Raw genomic sequence first — 21,267 nt, 5'->3', positions numbered from 1 at the left:
TCGGACCCTGTATCGTCCTACACAACACCGATACCACTCATTACTCCGGTGCGGTTTACGGAAGCCCCGTTACTTGTTGGTTTAGTTCCAGTTTCTCCCTATTGATGGCGTTCATTCTACCGATCGGTATTATCGATCTGGTCAGTATAATTCTATTCGTAGCTACAGTTTACTGCATTCACCGGTCATTTTCCGCGATGTCCACTTCTTCATCTAACGCTAAACAGAAGAGGACGACCACATTCATTTTCTATCTGATGGCTTTAGTGACCGGGGTAACATGGATCGTCGGGTTCGTAGCGTCGTTCGTAAATAACGATTATCTCTGGTATTTCTTCAATTTGTTGAATTCGTCTCAAGGTTTTCTGGTTTTCTTGGCTTTCATCGCCAACAAACGAGTGTTCGATATGTGTCGAGCGAAATTCAATTTTAGTCGAGCCGCCAAAAATTGAGTAGATTAAAAGAACTCTTCAACCGATGGTCTCATGCCCGGGACGATGTAATCTAATAGGTATAGGCGTGGTTACCAGACTGAAGACAGATTCATAACTTGTATTACCTCTAGATGGCAAACTAGTCAAACCTGCTGCTCAGCATTCTCTAGAGATGTCTTACAGTCGTTTAAATATACTCATAGAAAGCTTGCATCGGAAAATGTAGACACAATAAAAAAAGTAACAGTATCTACTTATCGTCGAACTTCGAAACAAATTGCTACGGTAGGGCATTAGTCAAATGTGATTCATTAAACTTATGTTCATAATATAGATGTAGTCAAATACGTAAAGTAGTGTCGTATGGATATACAGTAGAAGTCCTTTAAATGCCACTATTGGGACCAATTGAACACACTGCATTATAACAAAATTGACATCTCATACAGAATAGAATTTTCGTTTGTGTTGGATTTGGCAGATTTGTTCTCTGAAACACGATGGCGTTAAGTGAGCGACCACATTAAGTATGTTGGCGTTATAACGAACGTTGATCGTAGTAGTCATCGGTTGGTAGTCAAAGACCACACGACAAACTAGTTTCTCAAGAAAGTCAAATGCCACCCACACCATGAAAAAATCCCTAATAAAAACTAAAAAGACAAAGCGTTTTTTGATAAAAAATTAAAACCCGCTCGCCTGCGTAGCTGTATAGTGTCCATTGTATTTTTTTCTGCGGGCGTTAATATGCTCATCCTCGACGTCCATGTAATCAACATTTACGGTGACAAAAACAGCGCCAAGTTTGTTTTATTTTACTTATTACGAGGAAGCGTGAAACCTGCGAAAATTAGTTTCCATTAAATGAGTCGATATAGTTTGATTTTATAGGTTTTTGGGAGCTACTTAATTCTAAATAAAGTTTTTTTTGCATATGTTCTACTTGCATTAATGGTATTTGTTTGGCATTGGTAAAAAAAACTTCCCTCCCGCGTCTGTTCTATAAGTCTCAGGTTTAGCTTTTTATTTCAACTTTTTCATTCGAAAAAAGGAATAAAAATAAAATTCGCCCGCCTTCGTCACTTTCCAGATAAAAATCTGATGAGAAACTAGGGTATTTCTTTGTGTGGCCTAACAGATATAGTAGCCTAGTAGTGTAAAATAGTCCGATATAGATATATTCATACGTTGCTTGTAGTCAAATATATAGTGGTAAAGTCAATTGTTAAAATGTAGTTTGTTCGTACATATTCATCAATTTACCCCAAGTGAATCTCAATTGCGAATCCTGATCAATCGTGATAATTTTTGGTTGTACCTCATATAGATAGGACATTACGTATCCACTTCCGTACGTACACGACCACCCACGACCCCATGAAATGTGTGTCCACGGATTTTCTGTTGAAATAATAAATATCGTTTTTGTCGTTGTATACTTTTTCTTACTGTTAATATTTTCGAGGCATTTCTTCATCATCACTGAAGATCTCCGAGTGCTCCCGACCAAATGCCTACTTGGGAGTATAAACAGGAAAGGTTGCCGTTAGACCCAAGACTAATTCGGTTTATTCTAAGGGCGCGTTCACAAGACGAAATTTAGACCGGTCTAAATTTGGTTCTAAAAGAGCGAACCAGGTTCGGTCCAAATTTTGGACCAGTCTGAATGTACATATGTGTGTGGACAGAAATTGGTACCAGGTCCGGTCTAAATCGTAATTCTGAATCTCTGCGGTAGATGTGGAGACCTCTGCGGTAGAATGTGAGTCCAGTTTATGAAGTTTTAAATGCTTTAATTAACGTTTATGTAATTATTTTTAAGTACCGTTTTTTCCATCCTCTTACCATGGAAATGTTTGGAGCGTATTCGTATTCGTGTCGCTATCATGATCCGTTTTACTTTCGAGTTGTGAACCGTGTTTAAACTTACGAGTTACGGCGTGATAGAATAAAATCGAATTCGGGTTGCCGTTTATTTTTTCAAAATTATTTCTGGGTTTCCCAGAACGACTATATCTACATTTACGTGGCGCCATCTACTGACATTCTGGCGCATGACCTCGTTATACCTAGAAGTTTCATTTTTAGATTTCTGAATCTAAGCCAGTTATACATGCATGTTGGTAGCAATTAACGAGCAAATATGTGATGAAATAACTTTTGTGGACCATTAAATCATAAATCTGGCGACGCTTTGTTGTAGGGGGATAATCGAAACATTATGTTTAGTCATTTCCAGCTGTGTCTAATATTTCACGTAAACGGAGTTTCAATTTGTAGTTACTACGAAAATGAGAAGCGTCGGCGTTATTTTTACTACGACTTTCGATCAATTAACAAGCATTGGCATGACGTCATAGTTGTCAAACGATGCCAAAAACGTTAAGAGTTTGCGGCAAGCGAGATAACCAATGAACTATTAACATAAAAAGTGACTTTCCTAACTTTATCTTTCTCGCACAGTTAATGCCAGCTGTAATATTCACGATGGTTTTTCAGCACAATGTCTGATTGTACATAATACTATATTATATCTATTTACATATCTGTTCGACAATAATTCCTATTTTGTGTGTATCCTTGTTGAGAATCCTGTTTTATCTTTGTAAAGCATTCCTTGTCTCATAAACATTACCAAGTTTTCGACGAAGCTCATACTTACTAAAAACAAATCTAGTTAAGCTACAAATGACTATTTGACTTGACGCTTACTCTATTCAAGGTAACGATTTCAAGATTAATTTTTGAAGATTAATCATTGGAATTTCAATTTACAGCTTGAGTATAATCGACCAAAGTAAACATTTGCTAAAGATAAACGATATTTCTCGGTGATGTCCTATTTAAAGGGAGAATGTTATGGACAACCCAGTGCATAAGTTGTGTGGTGCAGTGATGTGCACGGATCTGAAACTCCATCCGTCTGCTGCACAAGTCAGAGACTCAAACCAGACTAGACACCTGGTTGATTAGTCGATTTCATTTAGCAAATGTTGTAACCATTCAAACGATATATTAAAACCTAGTATGTTTTGTGTATGTACAATCAGTTACTGTTTGTCCAGTGGCGCCCCCTAATGGAAATTGTTCACGAGTATATTCAACAGAAGCGTAAGAATAATCCGTATGTTGAATATCATCTTTCACAGGTTCACCAGTATCTTCCGTTAACTGATGATACGTCACGAAAGGTTCGGGATTCGAGAACTGATCTCTATGCGTGTCTCCCCCGGCTTCCATATCCATATAAGGAGTCGTATATTTGTTGTTTGTGGCCTCAGTATCCACGCACGGATCTGTAGTAACTTTCTGATTGCTGGTGTGTGGTATGTCAGTTTCGTTACCCGAATCTATGACATCATTCAACTCGTCGTTGACTCCATGCACCATCTCGAGTTGTTGCTGCGGTGTTGTAGACTCGGGTGTAGTGTCCACACGATCTCCACTGAAACGTCGCCTGCGTCTGAAAAATGGGTAGTTTTGCGCTGAAGAAATCGAGCGAGAAAGAAATGTTGAAATAATGTAAGATTTTGATCAGAGATCATACTGTACGGATCATTTACTGCAAAGCCCGCATCTAGAAAAACTTCTTGAAAAGAAGAGTTAACTGCGCATAAAAAGCTCGTGTATTGATCCGTCTCTGCAATTCCTATGAGTTTATCAAAGTCGTCATTACTTTGAAGAATAATTAGAGAAAATTGGAACTTCGACATTTTTTATTGGAATTTGAACAGTTTAATGTACTGCCAGTAGGCCTACCTTACGAAAACCTGTTTTCCGACCAATTATAAAATCAAAATGCTTTATCACGTTCCTTATAGGCTATTTTGTTGTGACAAAAAGCAAATGCGACTAGTTTTTTTGTTGGTTATCAGCCATTTTGTCGGGAAAGCCCAGAATATAATAACAACATTTGTCGTGTATGTTCTAATCGAAGTAAGTAGACACGCGCGCTGTTACGTTATCATTTATATATGACGTCACCAACAAACTCGACTTGGAACTAACGACAACAATCGACCTAACTTCGGTCGAATCAGACATAGTTATAATCTCTTCAGAAATCTACCGTGTTAGTTTAGTAAAATACCTGCAAACGATGACTACGATAATAACGATGATGAGGAGGAAACCGATAACTCCACTAATGATGTAAACTATCGTCATGGTCCAGTCATGTGTGGTGCGGTCAGTCTGGCCCAGTTTAGGTTGGGCGGTTGGGTCAGTCTGAGAAAAAAAATGAATACATAAATAAATATTAAGGTGATGAAAATTATATTTTATGTATATAATTATTCCAAAGTTTGTTTTGTTTTACCCCACGTTAAGTGGGTATTAATTGTGCGATGGATCCGGGGACTATATTCCACATGAAAGTTTGATATTATAAGTTAAATTCATAATGACCTTGTTTTTCGAGCGAAACTTTTCTTCAGTAGTAACCAGGCGAACTCTGAATGAAAAGGACGAAATTTACGATCAAAAAACAAATTAACAGCGAAGAATTGAACAAAAGCAGGGCTGGTGGTAGCGGCATCGATGTCACATATTTTTCGATTGCCTTTATTCCCAAATTTTCAGCTGATGGTAGAAAACGACATGAATAATTAGTGAATGTTCCAGTTTTTATTACAATTCCAGTTTCATTGACCCCGACACATCTAAACATCAGCATTATAAATACACCAACCAGCACGTGATTCTTATTCAGAAACCAGAGACAAGCGAGATATCGAATCAAGTTATTTTTACAAAACACATAGACCGCAAAGCAGAGTGTGATACGTAGTCTAGTATCAACCGTTGTTACGAAACAACAGGAACCCTTACATCGTCTAGGAACTTTTACCGTCGGACATTTTTAGCTCGAAATGAATACTGACCCGAATGTAGTGGTTTCAGTCGTCGGGATTTGAGTGGAACTTGAATCATCTGAAATGAGAGAAAAAAACTACAATTTGAAAGTAACTTTCACTGCGTGTGGCTTTGCTTTCAAAGTAGCCTGGAAAAAAAGTGTTTTCCGTAATGAACAAATATGCATTTAACGCCGTAGTAACGCTTATTGTTATTAACTATCACTGGTCACATGATGTCATACCTCCTCCTGGACCCACCCAGCTTTTAGCCATTTTTCAGTAAATGTCATTGGTTTCCACCCGTCACCTGATGAAGTTAATGGTTTTAGGCAATTTTTTCACTCTTTTGACTGTGCAAAAATTAGAAAACCTTATGCTGGATCTTTGCGTAAACTAAGTATAGTACACGGAACGAAAAATAGCTGATTTGTAAATCAATGTGCCTTTTCGCATAAAATGAACAACAAACACGAAAATGAGATCCGTTATGAATGCGGCGCCTATTAAAGAATACTTCCTGCGTGGCCAGTCAGAAAATTGAGCTTCAGACGGTGAAATCAACGATCTAATTCTTAAATCTGAGAGCCGTAAAATGGTTGACACAAAATTTATTCTTGTACGGAGATGAACGGACGGAATAAATACAGGAGGAGGCAACAAACCGCGGTCCAACAGATGATATTTACACGAGATATTTCAAAAGAAAACTTTCAAAAAATTGATCGTCCACATTTCACATGTGTTCAGCACTTGACCAGGGACATTTTTAATTGAAAATGAAACAGTACGGATGAAACTACAAACACCAGACATTGGACATTTTATCGGCACAATTTGGAAAACCAAGAAAGCAAGTTTTAATGTTCTAAGTTGTTTAACTATTTCAATTAGCTACACAGACAGTTACTTACCTGTTCGATTAACTAGTACGATTAGATAAAACTGAATAGGTTCCAGATCTGTTGGGGTTTCCTTTACAAGACATCTAAATGACGTTCCATTGTGTTTTAAATTTGCTTGGAATTTTAGCTCAACGGAATGGACATTCTTTTTGCTAGCTCTGTGAAGCTTGTCGTCTGGAATTGTTTCCCATTGTTCTGAAGCTCTTCTCTTCTCTTGGAATGTTAATGTTGCATTAAAATTTCCGACAATTTTACAAGTGTAATTTACAATTTCTCCTTGTGTTTTACTGTCGGGGTTTCCTTTGAGATCTGGCATTGGATTGATTTCTGAAACGAATGAATATAAATATATAGCACAGTACACATTTAATAGCCTTCCCAAGCAAAGTACTCGGTCAAACTTCGAATAACTTATCAGAAGAAAATCCAAGGAGGGGGGGGTGGGGTGTTAGAGGGTATCGAACCATGCTTCCCATGCTTCGTGTTCAGATTATTTCTGATAGTGAGATCAATCATTTAATGATGAAACTAACCACAATTAAAATCTACATCGATTGCTATTTGTAGCGCCTAGGTCAAAGGACGACCATCTTGAGTCCGATCGGCCAAATTTTTCTCGTGCTGATGGGCCCTTTGGGGGATGAAAATATTTACGAAAGACCACGATAATTGATAAAAGTCTCTTCAAAATTTCCCTTAAAAACTTGAAAAATGTGGAATAAGTGCTGATTTTGGCGAACAACAATGGCTGCCAGTCTTGAATCTTCGTCAAAATAACTGGATTCCGTCTACGGACGAAAAGTGAACGCACTAGCCCGCTGGGACTAAAGTCCAAAATGGGCTAAAAACGAACTCTACAAACACCAGATATCAGACATTTTATCAGCTCAATTTGACTCTATGATATTTCTAGGAAAACCAAGAATGCAAGTTAATGCTCTAGATTATTTGATTATTTCAATAAGCAACACAAACTGTTACTTACCAGTTCGTTTAACTACGATCAGATCAAACTGATTAGGTTCCGGATCTGTTGGGCTTTCATTTACAAGACATCTAAATGAAGATCCATTGTGTAGTTTGAAATCTGCTTGGAATTTTAGCTCAACCAACTCAACATTCTGTTTGTCTTTAGTTCTGTTAAGCTGGTCGTCTGGAACTGTTTCCCATTGTTCCGAACCGTTTCTCTTCTCTTGGAATGATACTGTAGAATTTCTGCCAATTATTTTACAAGTATATCGAATCGTTTCTCCTTGCGTTTTATTGTCGGGTTTTGCATCTCGAGCAGAATGAGGCGTCCCGTAAATTGCTGAAACAAATGAATATAAACATCAATCATATTAATGATAGAATAAACCACGATTCAAATCTTTATCGATTTCTGTTTCGCGGCGTCTGCCGGAAATTACTGCACACGGTTAATTTATGAATGTATTTTTCATTGAAATATATAAGAGATACCTGGGAAAAAACTGCACTTGACCCCTCTACTCAAACGTCTGACTCCACCCCTGGTTAGTGAGGTGATAAGCGACTCGTTTTTTATCAAACCAGACATCAAGATACAGACTTCATGCGAAATTAAGTCAACCAGATGTGTTCATAGTTTGTTGTTTTGTCAGGTTGCATTTAGGGCCTGTAGAAAATCTATTATTTAACAGGTGACGTCATCGAATTCGCAAATCTGACTGAAATATAATCACAAAGTCTAGTAATGGCTGCTGCAGTAACTTACTTTCAGCTCCAGATGTTTGTGTAATGTATAAATTTCCCAGTTGCAACAAAACTGTGCAGATTATAAAGAACAGACGTGTCTTCATCGTCGTGATATAGAAAGTATTGATTCACCTATACCCGTATATACATAGCCAAAACAATCGCTTTGGTTGAGGAAGTTTAACAGATTTAGATGGATCGATAAAAGAGTAAATATATCCTCGTGTTATAGATAAGCAAATGGAGGAAGATAAAAATGTGAAATTTATTAGATGAAAAAATCAGCGGACCTTCCTGACCTGATCAGCCCTATGGGCGACAATTCCTTTCAAGGAGTCAAGAACGATATTGCCGCTAGACGTATCGGCCCCACTCCGCGCGGTTGCGCCACCGCGCGGGATTTACGCGAAGCAGCAGAACACAAACATGGCCACTCTCTCAATTTTCAATGGTAGAAATCGTGTGTGCATTTCAATTAAGGTCGGCTGTTAGGGTTTTAAGGCACAATATGAGTTGATGATGTGATATGGCGATGTTGATTAATGATAATTCCACAGTGAAGCTAGTCACGAACGGTGCCGATTGAGTGTACAGCTGCCAAAAACACGTGCGTAGTTGCGTAACTATTTGCAGTGAATTGCAGACGATATACGAAGCCATAACGGCCGTTAAAAAAAAATTATACCAATCGCAATTGTAAAATAAAAATGAGATGGAACCTAAGTTAAAATTCTGGCCATTTCTAAAATTTTATTAATTATTATTACTAATTTTTAGTCAGTGCGGAACGTTTAGTTTTCCAACAATAATGAGGGGTGGTAGGTAGTCATGCAATTCAAGTCATCATTTATTACACGTTACTTCCGTGTTGTTGAAAATCTCGTGAGTTCTGGACCACACCCCAATGAAAAATGTGATCGGTGTGCTGGCCACAAATGCACACAGATCGCACTACACTACCCATTACACACTCCAGTACCCACAGCTTTCATCCATCCAAATATTCAGTGTCTTTCTTCCTGGATTTCCGGGGCTGAAGTCAGCCATGTCTTCGGAGGGTGGATTTTCACAGAAGTGATGGAACTTTTATTCCTAAGAAGGTGGAACCATTTGTAAGGTTCCCGCGTAAATATCGGGTCCGCTGAGAACTTACGTAAATCATCCAGTTTATGCATATTTCGTACAAATTAGCCAATCATCGACGAGTATGACTAATTATGCGTCCAATCATTAATGAGGAAGTTTTGGAAGCTGGTTTTAACGGCAATTTTAATAATTCAATTTTCAAATTAAATCATTTTGCTATCAGAGATTTATGATTTATACCGATATAAACTTCATGCATTTCAGAATAGATTGATTTCTTCACTAGAGTCGCCGCGCAGTTTATAGAGCGAAGATGGATTATGACCAGTGACCCCAATAGTTAGATAATATGAAATATGAAACTTCATTGTGTTCGACAATTCTTGTCGTTCGCACAGATTATTACAACTGGGTGTCTTGTATATGTTTACACCTAGAGGTTATCGCGATGGTGTATGGTTTACCAGTCTGGATAGAGGTGCTCAAACTGTCTCCCGTAAAACAAGCAGACCCCTCTTGTGAACATATCAGGATGTATTCTGGATGGACGAAAGATAAACCGTTCTCAAAAACTGAGCCGTTACTGGAAATTAAATGGAATTTGAATTGTATTATTGTTCAGGATTTATTTGGAATGAAATCGCGCTCAAACTAGTTCTGGATTGATATAAACTGTGCTAAAAAAACTGTTATCAAAAACACAAGGATTCAAATTGACTCAAGGATTATCATTGGATTCATACATTACACACACAGGATTGGATAAATTGTAAGTTAGAAAAACATTAACAGTCGAAATTATGTTTTATAGGTTTAATTAGTTTAGGAACTTACTTGGTGAGTTAGTAAGTTATAGAAATGCATGAATATTAATACAATCTTAAATAAAATGCGTTAATTAGTAAATAGGGTGCTATTTACGTCAGGGTCCTGTGGGTCTCTGGGTCTACAGATAGAAATAGCAGTTTGTTTATTACTTATGCCTCATATCTTTATTTCATGTTCCTGTATTTCATGCTTCTTTTATTCCAGGGTTTCTCTCTATTTTCATGTTTTTTTTTATTTTTACAGAATTTCAGATTTTTCAAATGTATTGTTTTATAAGACAACGCCTTTTATGTAAATATTTTACTTGAAATAAACATGACAATTTCAGGGTCATCGCTGAGACAAGACCCCAGAAGACTGGGCCACAGAGTACGTGTCTTCACCCCCAGCACACAACAGAGTGGCCCGATTCAGGTGCGGCCTGTATGTTCTACTTCAGTGAGAAGATCAAGATCCCCTAGTCACAGAAGATTGATCCTTAAGTTGAATGATGATGACAGAGTGACTGAAGAATTCCGGTGTGACCTGTATATCATGTCTCTCAATTTCAGTATCCGCCTCCCTACCCCCAAACCCTAGCCTGAATGGGTAGGCCGAATATATAGGTTAGGTTAGAATACTTAGTTGATAGATCTTTTAATTAAAACATAATTTCAGCTGTTGATATAAAATACAGAATATGTAAGTTTAAGTGGAACTTTTTAACAATAAAGTTGCATTTATTTACAATTGAACTTGATTGGAAATTTTTGACAGTTTGTGAGTTAAGTGTGATTTGAGTAAGATGAAGAGTTGAAGAGTTGAACTCTACTTCTTATGAAATACAAATGACATTTACTTACGTACAACTGGTTTCAGGTTCAGACAGCCGGTTTTGGTCGGGCCCTATTCCTGTGGAACCTAGATTTCTGGTTTTATATGGGTGAATTATTTCATTGGTATTTGAGCTGATTTTGGGCGCGCGATTTTTTGATGTCGATATTTCTCGGGTGTATTTTTAGAAGACGCGGTTTTTTAATTGATGATTCAAATCACTCGTTATTTGTTATTTTGAGGTCTCCTCTCAATTTCATATAATCTCGTAATAGAAGCGGTTGTTTTTCGTACCAGTGAACGTCAGTGTTTTATTGCGAACATAGAAATTCATTACAGAAGACAGAATTAGATTCAACGATTTATTACAATTATTCTATATGTAGATTATAGTGGCTACGAACTTTTTAAGTCATCATTTTGAAGCCATTTCGCGCTGTTTCATTTCTGTCACGGCGACTCTAGATAGGTAGATCTCGGTCTATTGTTATTCCACATCAGTTCCTCCAATTTCACAACCCTCACGTTGTCAATTCGCTATGATACGTATTACATATCACACAAAGCCGCATATACGCTTGAATTCATACTGTTAGCAAATATCACAAAGTATCGCAATTTGCTTATTACGTAATAACTAAGATCGTCGGAGATATTGATACTGTGACATAAAGTGCAAGAACGAAGGCAATCGGGTTAATTGGATCCATAGAGAGATTTGATGTTCTAAAAAAATTAATTAATTAAAAAAGTAATTAATGTACACAGTTTTAAAGAGACCTTCAACAGTTCTTTTAATAAATTCGCAATGACAACATCCATTTCAAAGTACCTGGCTCATGTTGCATTAATCATTATCTTAATGTTCCCAGCAACTTTAAACTCTTCAGTTGGCGTCACCACGCCTCACGTGACAGCTTAAACAAAGAGACTAGGTCGTGGTCACGCCTCAAGTGACGGTTCCTATTACCCCCGATAGATGGCAAACTAGTCGAGCCTGGCTGCTGACATATAGAGAGCTCACAAGCGATTGTATATACTCTACACACACAGGCAGTATGTACTGGTTGTCGTCGGCAACCAGGAATGTGAGTGTTGTATCAGCGGTTTTGGACCATATTCCTTGTTTCGACATATACCATACCCAGCTCAATTATCGCCTAGAACATATCAATCATTTAACTAAACAAACTTGCAAAATGCAATCTTATCACTAAATAAACTCTCAAATTAATGCTTGAATAAATTTGAACGATTTCTTTGAATTTCATTTGAATAAGTTTCATTTTTAGGAGCCTAATTATCTGAAAACCCTGGGTCATCTGGGGGGTCAAGGTGACCCCCAGATGACTCCCTGACACGTTTTATATCAAGGAAATGAGATATCTAGAGGATTCAGAGGATCAACATTGAGGAAACCCAAAGAAACCAAACAACTGAGAAGTGATTACGAAATCAGCGAAAATTGAGCGATTTTCACTTTTATGAGACCCTGAGGATTTTTTGAAATTTCTGACCCCCCAAAGAATAAAACGACTGCCCTGGATGGTTTTCTCGTTGTCCTATGATATTATGAAAGAAAATAGCTATTTACTATTTTATTTGTATAAGATTCTGGCTTCTAAAGTGCAATACAAAGACGTTTTTGGTTGCGTGACCTCAACTTGACCTCAGGTTTTGGGGGGTAGGACCCCCCTACCTTGCACCCGTAGGTCCAAACTTTTTATAACTAACATTTTCTGGTAGAGATACCTATTAGCTTCATAACAGATATTGGTTTTAGGAGGGTCTCTACACTGGAAATGTATCTAACTTTACATAGAAATCATAAGACAATAAAGGCCAAAATTGATTCCCCACATTGAATGGATAATGAAGAAATATATCCCCAGCGGAAGATTAAGTATCCAGAGTGATTTTTTCAAATTCTGTTCCATCTTTGTAATTAACTGGTTTAGTGATTAAACGGCAATCACACATTTTAAATCCTCGTCAAATGTGGCGTAGGGGATAGGGCTCTGAAATCTAAAAAAGCCTGGACGGATCCAAAATATATCTGTTTCGCTCGACTGAGTTTAAATTGGCCGCCTTCTCAACAATTTTATTGCAGTTCCTCTAAAATTATCGTTTGCTATGTAATAGATAAAGAAATTTACAGACGAGTTCAAGGTCGGTAAAAGATCGGTAAACAGTTCTTGAAGGGTATAGATGGTGTGAGAGTATTTAATAGGTGGCATTTTGACGAAGCGACCGATGAAACTGTTATAAGATCGGAACGAAGCAGGGATTTCGCAGACGACAAACAAAATAACAATAGGTACAGCTATCCTGATAGCTTTCACGTCTAGCCTTTGTTCGCCTTCGTGTGTCATTTCTTTTCTCCTGGAACTAATCTTTTTCAGAGTCCATATCAGATGGCTGTTGAAAATTATTAGCAATAAAGCAGGTAGGATTTCTTTATACAAAGGACTAGGAAAGTGATCAATCGACGTAAATATTTCAATGAGAAAGTATCTTCGTATGGGATCGCTTGCTCAGGCGGATGGATTTCATGACGACTTTATTACATTCGTCATAAAACCAGATACCTACTGTAGTACCGATAATCAATGGAGAGCCTAAGATACCAAAAATAATATAGAAACAACAAACTACAATTCTTACCCTTGGTATTGTGAAATGAGTTCTAGCGAAGAATGGCCTAGCGATAGAAAAAGACCTTTCTAAAACTAGTAGTACAGTTATCCAGTTCCTTGTCACTTGCGCTGAGTTTCTCGGTAACCAAGCTACCCGATAGATCCATGGCCGAATACCCCAACTCATACTCGTAGGAATCACGAACATATGACTACCCTGGGTCAAACCGGAGACAATGAAACGAAAAGGCTCTTGAATTATGTGAAATGTAAGAAAGATTATGTCAGCCACTGCCAGACATCGCAGAATGTAGAGCCATATGTGATTTGAAGTTTGGCGACGTAAAATCACAATGCTGAAACTATTCAAAATTATTCCGACGATACTGATAGGAAAACCTCCAGCTAGTTTTACGCTGATTGACAATACGTTTTGGAATAAGTAAGGTGAGCAGGGATTTCTAGTAGTTGTAAAGAGTAGTGAAGTCGTCTGCGAACTGAAATTCATCGTGAGAGAGAAACCTGTAATCTATGAAATGGAACACCTACCAATGCGTCACGTAAAATGCACACATTCTATGAATGCTTGTATGTATATATTTTCACGATCTCTCTCTTTTTGAAAACCTCAACCGTTCGGAATTCCTGGACCGCCACGCTGTTCGTCAATCGCTAAACGTTATTCGCTATTCGTTAATCGTCATACGCTATTCGCTATTCGTTATTGATTCGGTGGTACCGAGTATTTTCTTCATCGCAACGCGCGTAAAAATCATCAAACAACTGTAACACGTGTAGACGACTCAAGTTTAGTTTTACACAATGGATGAATTCAAGCGTTTTAGAGACGAAATATATAAACGTGAAAAGATGTATATCATTGATATCTTCAACGGTACAAAAGCCTTTGATTTTATAAACCTAGTTTTACAAAAAACCATCTGTTAGTGTAGCAGCAGTGGTTTCATAACGATATGTATCATGTTAATATAGTTGTAAGTTTCAACTCTCGGTGTAGGCCCATTTTTTGCGCGGATCGGAAACCTTCGTACGCTACGGGCCTTTCAATAGTTAATCCCTGGAGAGGGAGTTCTGATGATCCCGTCTGTTATAATCTAGTGTTGAATGATTTTTCTGAGTATCCATATGCACGTAGGTTGATACTGTCCAGAGATCGGACTAATGATCGTTGAATTCTGGACTACGCTAAAGCCGCTCTCAGACTGATCAATGCCATTCTGGTATGTATTCGACATCCCAGTTTCGAATATGAACCGATTTAGTCTTTCACGTTATAATTAGACATTCGATCAAATTCAATCGTTTCATTCTAATTCAGTTCAATCTGCAGTCTGGGAGAACCACCTTCAAAATATTCAACCGGGTGCGTTCACACTCTACCGCTGGTTAGACCGTTCCAAGGATCAATGTGAAGGATCATGTTTTGAAAGTTTGTTTAAAATAACGCACGTACAGTATAGTTAATCTTATATCAAAAATGTCTCGGGTGAAGTTCCGAATACTTGTGACGTCACTAGATGGTCTGAGAGCTGCAGGATCTACAGGCTTCGGATTGATAACTAGTTAGATTCGCCATAGCACAAACTGAGTCGTAGGATTCCTGAAGCATCGCTTTACTCCTTAACTCTGTGTGACTGTCAAAATTGAAATCATGCTAGGGAATTTACTCTTGATATTTTAGAAGATTTACATCTATATCATCTGCGACCTTGTTTCCGGTCTTAATAATTCATTCAGTTCCTCTTTTTGCGCCGATATTTCAGTTGAACGATGGCGGGACGTATTTCCCGATATTTGGTTTGTGCGCCGGATTCCAGACGTTCACCGCTTGCGTCACCGGTCAGAATCTAATAACTCGAGTCGTCGCGTATCAGATGAACTGAAAACTGGAACTATCAACAGGTAAAAAATACCAGAAAATTTTCATTCAGGTCCCTGTTACTCAATTCTATGCTTAGAATTGTCATTTTGAAAAAGTTCATAGATTAGGGTCTCTGACTCTTGTCTTATATTAAGAACACGCCGGGTGGTTTCTTTTTTAATCTCTCAATGAGTGCCATCTAGTGCCTGGTTATTATGCCAGAATTTCCGCGGAGCCCCTTTAGAGAGCTATCGACGCTTTCTTATCTTTAAAATAAGGATCGATCCAGTTATTTATTTGATTGGTAGATTTCGTCTGATTTGCTTTGATTTGGTGTCCGTAACAAACCCACCACACCTGCCGGGAGTGAAACAGGGGGTTTCATTTTGAAATCGGAAATCAAATTAGTTGTTCGATCGGCGGTTGAAATAAAATATTGTAACTGACTCGCTCAAAAAAGGTTTTAACACTTCTTTTTGAAAAGAATTTTGTGATCCCAGACCCCCCTCAGTCAGCCGTCAATAGTGGTCAATAGTCAGTGAAATTTCTGTACCCTACTTGGGGATCTTTGCATCCCTACAAATCGTACCATTACATTTATCTCTCAACGTGTGATTTTTGTTGGGCCGGAGAAATATTAGTTGGTTTTTATCAAATCACATGAATCTAAAATACTTTTGACAAGATTTTCACAAAAGCTTATTGAATAAGGCTAAAAAATTGATACCTTGTTTCTCCGCTTTGCTTATCAGTTGACCCGTCTACCGTAGCTAGAGATGATAATGAGTCCCATATCCAGAATATCTGAACCAAAATATCTCCCTCAAAAAACCTTCAACCATTCAAAAAAACATAGGAATAAGGTTGTAGGTAAAAATCTCCCTGGTAAAAATCCCCTAGGTAAATATCCCCTGTGTAAAACCCAAAATATTCAAAGTAGGTAAAAATCCCCACTCGGTGATTTTCAAAGACATTTCAAAGCAAAATGTTTCTCCAATTTTATTAATTTGCTATGAGACTGAAATATGTTAGAACTGTGCAATGAATCTTTCGTTGCGATAAATTCTTAATTAAAACTCTTAGCATAAAGTAAATTGTTAGAATTGATAAGAATAATAAATTTTTATTTGTAATATCTAAAGATTCGAACAGGAGTATTTTTGAACTGCGGACTCTCGTTAACTGTGGTATATTTCAGCTGTGCGGTGCCAAAAATTATTAGAAATAATGTTCTTTTGATTTGAAATATTTTAGATTCAAGCTCGTGTAATATATTTGAAATGTGCGATGAACCCTTTCATTAAGCTGTGCGATCACTTTATTTACCAATTTAGTGGTAATGAACAATGTTAATTTTGTAGTATGTTTTAATTCAAATAGTATATACTATAGTTTGTATACTCATGATATCATTATGGTGTTTCACAGTAAAATATGAATAAATTGGATATATGTATCAATAATATGAATTAATTGACCTTAATTGACCTTAAGATTGTATATACAATCCATTCAAAATCTAAGTTTTTATATATTTTTGAATATGCGGCGCAGCTGAAAGTTGCCAAACTGGACGTTGACCCCCTAAAACAGAATATCAAATGGGGGACAGATATGAACCCCTTTAAAAATTATATTGGAATTTTGTATCAGTAAGGTGTTCTGGTAGAAGTTTTCCAGCAAGGTTGAGATTCAGTAAATTCATCGTATGATCCCAGAATGAGGGATTACCAGAGAGGGATATGTGTTAAATATGCCCTAAGCATTTAAATTGACTGGCACATTTCACCATCGACTCTAAAACGTTTGATTTCACCGAACACAAAATCGGCGCAAGGCTGGACGGGCTGTATACGACAATTCCTCAACTGGGCCATTCAAACTTCAATAGCGGGACAAACCGGATCCCGAAACCAGCTAAACGAATTGCTCCCGCCAAAATACGGTACAAACAAGATATGGATTATCATCTCAAATATCCCCATGGAAAATGTGAAGAAATCAAATTGCATTTAAAGATTTCTTGTCGCAAATCTCAATGTTGAGTGAAATGGCGGTGCGCCGTGGGAGACCCCTTTTGCACGTAATCTCAAACTCAAGCGGGTACAGATCAGTCGTCAGGAAAGATATTCAAAAAAATTCGACGCAGGCTTAAACTGCAAATAACCCTCTTTAACCTCTGTGAAAATAGGAAATATAGCTTTAAGAGATACTTAGATATTTTGAAATTAATAAATATTGCGATTTCTTTTACGCACGGTTAATTTAAGCGGTCCTTGGTTTCACATCGTCACTGTTCTCAATTGTTGAGTTCAAAAATTCCAAGAATCGCCAGCAAATATCTACATTTCATTTCTTTTAAAATGGTGTATAAATTAAGTTCATCGAGCAAGGGGCTGCAGAACTATATGATATTCAATCTAAACTTATGTTTTAAAAATGAACGCAAATCATCGCAACAATGGGGACCTCGAGGGACCGCCACAAAATGGCGCCTAGAAACTGGAAACTTCTTTATTTAGTAGTAATGAACAATGTTAATTTTGTATTATGTTTTAATTCAAATAGTATATACTATAGTTTGTATACTCATGATATCATTATGGTGTTTCACAGTAAAATATGAATAAATTGGATACATGTATCAATAATATGAATAAATTGACCTCAAGATTGTATTTACAATCCATTCAAAATGAGGGGGATTTCTACCTACACTAAATAATCGGGGATTTTTACCGAGATGATTTTTGCCGCTAACCATAGATGTAGTTTGTAATTTTGAATAATGGTCTTGGCAATGCACTAATTATGAACAATTTACTTTGTTTTGTTGAATTAACTACTTGTAATCAATTCACTATAGAACTATGGTGGATCCTAACAATGAGTCTGGCCTGCTTTTCTAAACTCTTTCCGAAAATTATATTGCTAAGATATTCCTAGTCTTCATCATTTAGCATGAACTCTAGATGTTGGGCCTGGATATATTTCGGATTCATTAAATGGTATCATGGGCGTGGAATGTTTGGGCGGAGGTATTATGCTCCAGTTTCACGCGTAAAACAAAAAAAAAAAAAATATATCCATACATAGGTCATTGCATTATAGAAATTAAACTGTTGACAAGTTGTAATAAATCTCTATAGATGAAACAATTTCAAAGAAAATGCATTATGTTTGTAGTTTCTATTCAACTACTATTGACTGTGCGCCTCGGGCTCAATCAACTCGTCCTCTCCATGATTTCTATCACACATCATCAGCTGCCATTGCAATATTTGATTAGGCAGTATAATCAAAAGTAGCGTAAATTGATACATGCGAATAATTGATGTTTCCAAAGGGTTTTTGTAACTGGCTCGTTTACATGGGAATGGTCGAAATTCCCCGTTAAGAATCCCCCGAGAAATCCCATTGAAGAGGTTATGATTTGCTGCTGTTGGCCTGTTTTTTCGTGTGTATTGCAAAATTTAGTCCAAACTAACTGGAATCGTTTTAAATTGATTTCTGTGAAAATTTTCAATTTTTCCCCACATGTCAACAAGTGCCTTTCAAATCAGGATAGATTCCGATTGCGAAATAATGATTTTAGCAATTTTTTCAGTATTATTTATCTATGGTTTGATACGTCAATATTTCAGTAAAAAGGGCAACTTTATCGTTTATGTTAGCGAAGCTTGGTATACAAGCAGGCTGACAATAACAAGCCACTGAATTTTATTGGGTTAGTCTTTGTATAGCTCTTTATCTATAGAAAGTCAGTGATTAAGCCCTAAGTAAATATTGCTCAATTAAAGAGAATTCATTATGATGAGCAATGTACTAGCGATGACTGGCCTACGAGGCACCCGTAAATCAAAAATATATTTCGCTGTGCGATGCGAAAATTATTGAAAATAATAAAACTTTTAATTTGAAATCGCTTAAATCAAAGCTAGTGTAATATATTTGAACTTCCTAGCGATATATTTGTCCTGTGCGATAACTTTTAGTATTAATTTAGTATTAATGAAGTATATCAATCTTTGGGTGAACGGAAAAAATGGCCTAGGGAAAAATTGTGAAAAATTGCCGCTAAATGAATATTAGAATTTGCTCCTTTTGTAATAACTTTGAATTGTCAAATTCAACTGGACATTGGTGTATGCTGAATATCACGAACAACGAAACATTTATCCTTAAAAACGTTGATTTTCTTTTTTATCTTTCTTTATTTCAATAATAATCAATCGATTTTTAAGTCGAATTAATTACTAGGATAGCGACTTAATGTGTATGTGCTTTTAAGTCAACTAGTTTCCGAACCCATGGTTTGTCAATCAAGACAGATCTTCGTCTAGAAAAGTAAGATGCATTCTAGCATGGACTCTAAAACGATTGATTCGTTTAGAGTGCACGATTCTATCCACTAATTTCAATGTAAGGACTATATAAGGCTACATGAATCAATACGAAAGCATGTATACCGCAGGTCACTTAATCTTAAGCTTGATTGTGAGAGTTGTTTAAACACAATGGTCACATGAGTAATTATTGGGTGTGCGACAATGGGAGAAATCTGCCTCAGACATCTCATCCCGATATCCGGAGTCCTGGGCTTAGTAACTTATGTTTAGAATAAATTTTATCTGATATTTTTATAACAATGTTTTTCTCTCTTCTCTCTCTTGTAAATTCCGGACGTTTTCTGGGTGCTAACGTTCAGTGGCCAGTAGGCTGGATTGTATTTTCTCTTATTTCATAAATCACAATGCATATAAACTAAAACTGAACTGAATTGAAACTGAGTTCGGTTAGCAGTATAAACCTCCTAATTAACTTTCGGAATTATATATAAAAGAGTGAAGAGTGAAACATCAACCCTTATACCGAATACACTTGTATAAATGAGAAAATGCACACTAGGACAATGGCTAATTTGCGACCTTAAAATGAAAAATGAAAGAAAGACTCGAATTTCTTTTATCACACGCGACACGCGAATCTCCTAATTACTCTAATAATGAGCGAAAACTTCAGACGAATTATATGTATCAGCTTTATAATTGAATGATGATTATGTACGCGTAACTTCAATGATTTGTATCGATCGGTAAATGAAATTTCCATTTAAAGAATGCATTTATCAAATTACGTCCATTGAAAATGAAATTAGCTAAACTCGAGCCATAATTACTATTTAGATTTATCGCAGTTGTCTTGTGAAAATTTATAACCAATCTTTATATAGTCCCCTGTAAAATCTAAACTCAATTTCTATATTATACACGTGATTTAGTAACGATTTCTCAACTTCGTGTTTATTCTATAATGAGAAGCGCACTGATTAGATCTGATTTCAACAGATTGTCGAAAAAGTTACAGCAATATACTGTTAGAGAAAGAAAATACTAAATCTATTAAGTTTTCTAAAATTATATGTAAGCGTCATACCATCTCATGCTCTAGGATATTGTGTATCGTAACATTTGGAATTCCTAAATCTACCTGGCTTCATTGGGTACTGTTTTTTAAAAAGAAAAACAATTAACACCCAACGCACCAATACCTATAATTCTAAAAGTTCAGGTTATAACGTTTAGAATATTCCTCCCTAAGTCAATTGAATATAAGACCAGAAGGTAAAATTCTCTTCGTTGGACTTTTGGAGGAATCGTTCGAATATCGGACCCCTTGGTCGAGTTTCCATCGATTGACATTGGGAGGAATGTTCCTCCCGAAGTCGATACTTTGAATATCAGAACTGAAGGTCAAATTCTCTTCGTTTGACCTTGGGAGGAATATTCCTCCCAAAGTCAATTGTTTGAATATCAGACCCCTTGGTCAAGTTTCCATCGATTGACTTCGGGAGGAATATTCCTCCCGCAGTCAATTTTCAAAATAGCGGTCCTCTTAATTGGTGATGATCAAATGAACGTGCGGCTCATATTTCTATTGTGTGCCTATCCGGTGTAACGCGCGACACGCTTACATAATCTTATCTGTAAATGTGAAGACCTCGGGGGCATTATGTTCTCTAAAGCCCGACACTTTCCCACATTCGGGACTGTGAATGGGTTGATCTTACGGCTGAGTCGACATGTTTCAACAATTTTTAACTGTTCATTTATG

General features: G+C 36.9%; 1 protein-coding gene across 1 annotated transcript; it reads right to left on the bottom strand.

The window, feature by feature from the left end:
• Nucleotides 1–3,449: 3,449 nt before the first annotated feature.
• On the bottom strand, nucleotides 3,450–8,012 carry LOC141911260 (uncharacterized). The gene is made up of 7 exons (XM_074802249.1): nucleotides 7,928–8,012; nucleotides 7,178–7,501; nucleotides 6,202–6,519; nucleotides 5,318–5,366; nucleotides 4,842–4,887; nucleotides 4,525–4,661; nucleotides 3,450–3,897 (listed from the first exon to the last, which is right to left on the bottom strand). The coding sequence occupies exons 1-7, from the start codon at nucleotides 8,010–8,012 to the stop codon at nucleotides 3,450–3,452; spliced, it is 1,407 nt and encodes a 468-aa protein (XP_074658350.1).
• Between the last annotated feature and the right edge of the window lie 13,255 nt (nucleotides 8,013–21,267).

Source organism: Tubulanus polymorphus, chromosome 9, assembly GCF_964204645.1.
Source record: "Tubulanus polymorphus chromosome 9, tnTubPoly1.2, whole genome shotgun sequence".
Taxonomy (NCBI): Eukaryota; Metazoa; Nemertea; class Palaeonemertea; order Tubulaniformes; family Tubulanidae; genus Tubulanus; species Tubulanus polymorphus.
Note: the sequence above shows the minus strand (reverse complement) of the source record. Positions and strands in the feature narration are given on the sequence as shown.

Coding starts and splice junctions, on each gene's coding strand:
- LOC141911260 (XM_074802249.1), bottom strand. CDS start 8,012: ATGAAGACACGTCTGTTCTTTATAATCTGCACAGTTTTGTTGCAACTG. Junction 5,367..6,201: donor CGTACTAGTTAATCGAACAG/GTAAGTAACTGT, acceptor CTCTCATTTCAG/ATGATTCAAGTTCCACTCAA. Junction 3,898..4,524: donor ATCGTAGTCATCGTTTGCAG/GTATTTTACTAA, acceptor CCCATTTTTCAG/ACGCAGGCGACGTTTCAGTG.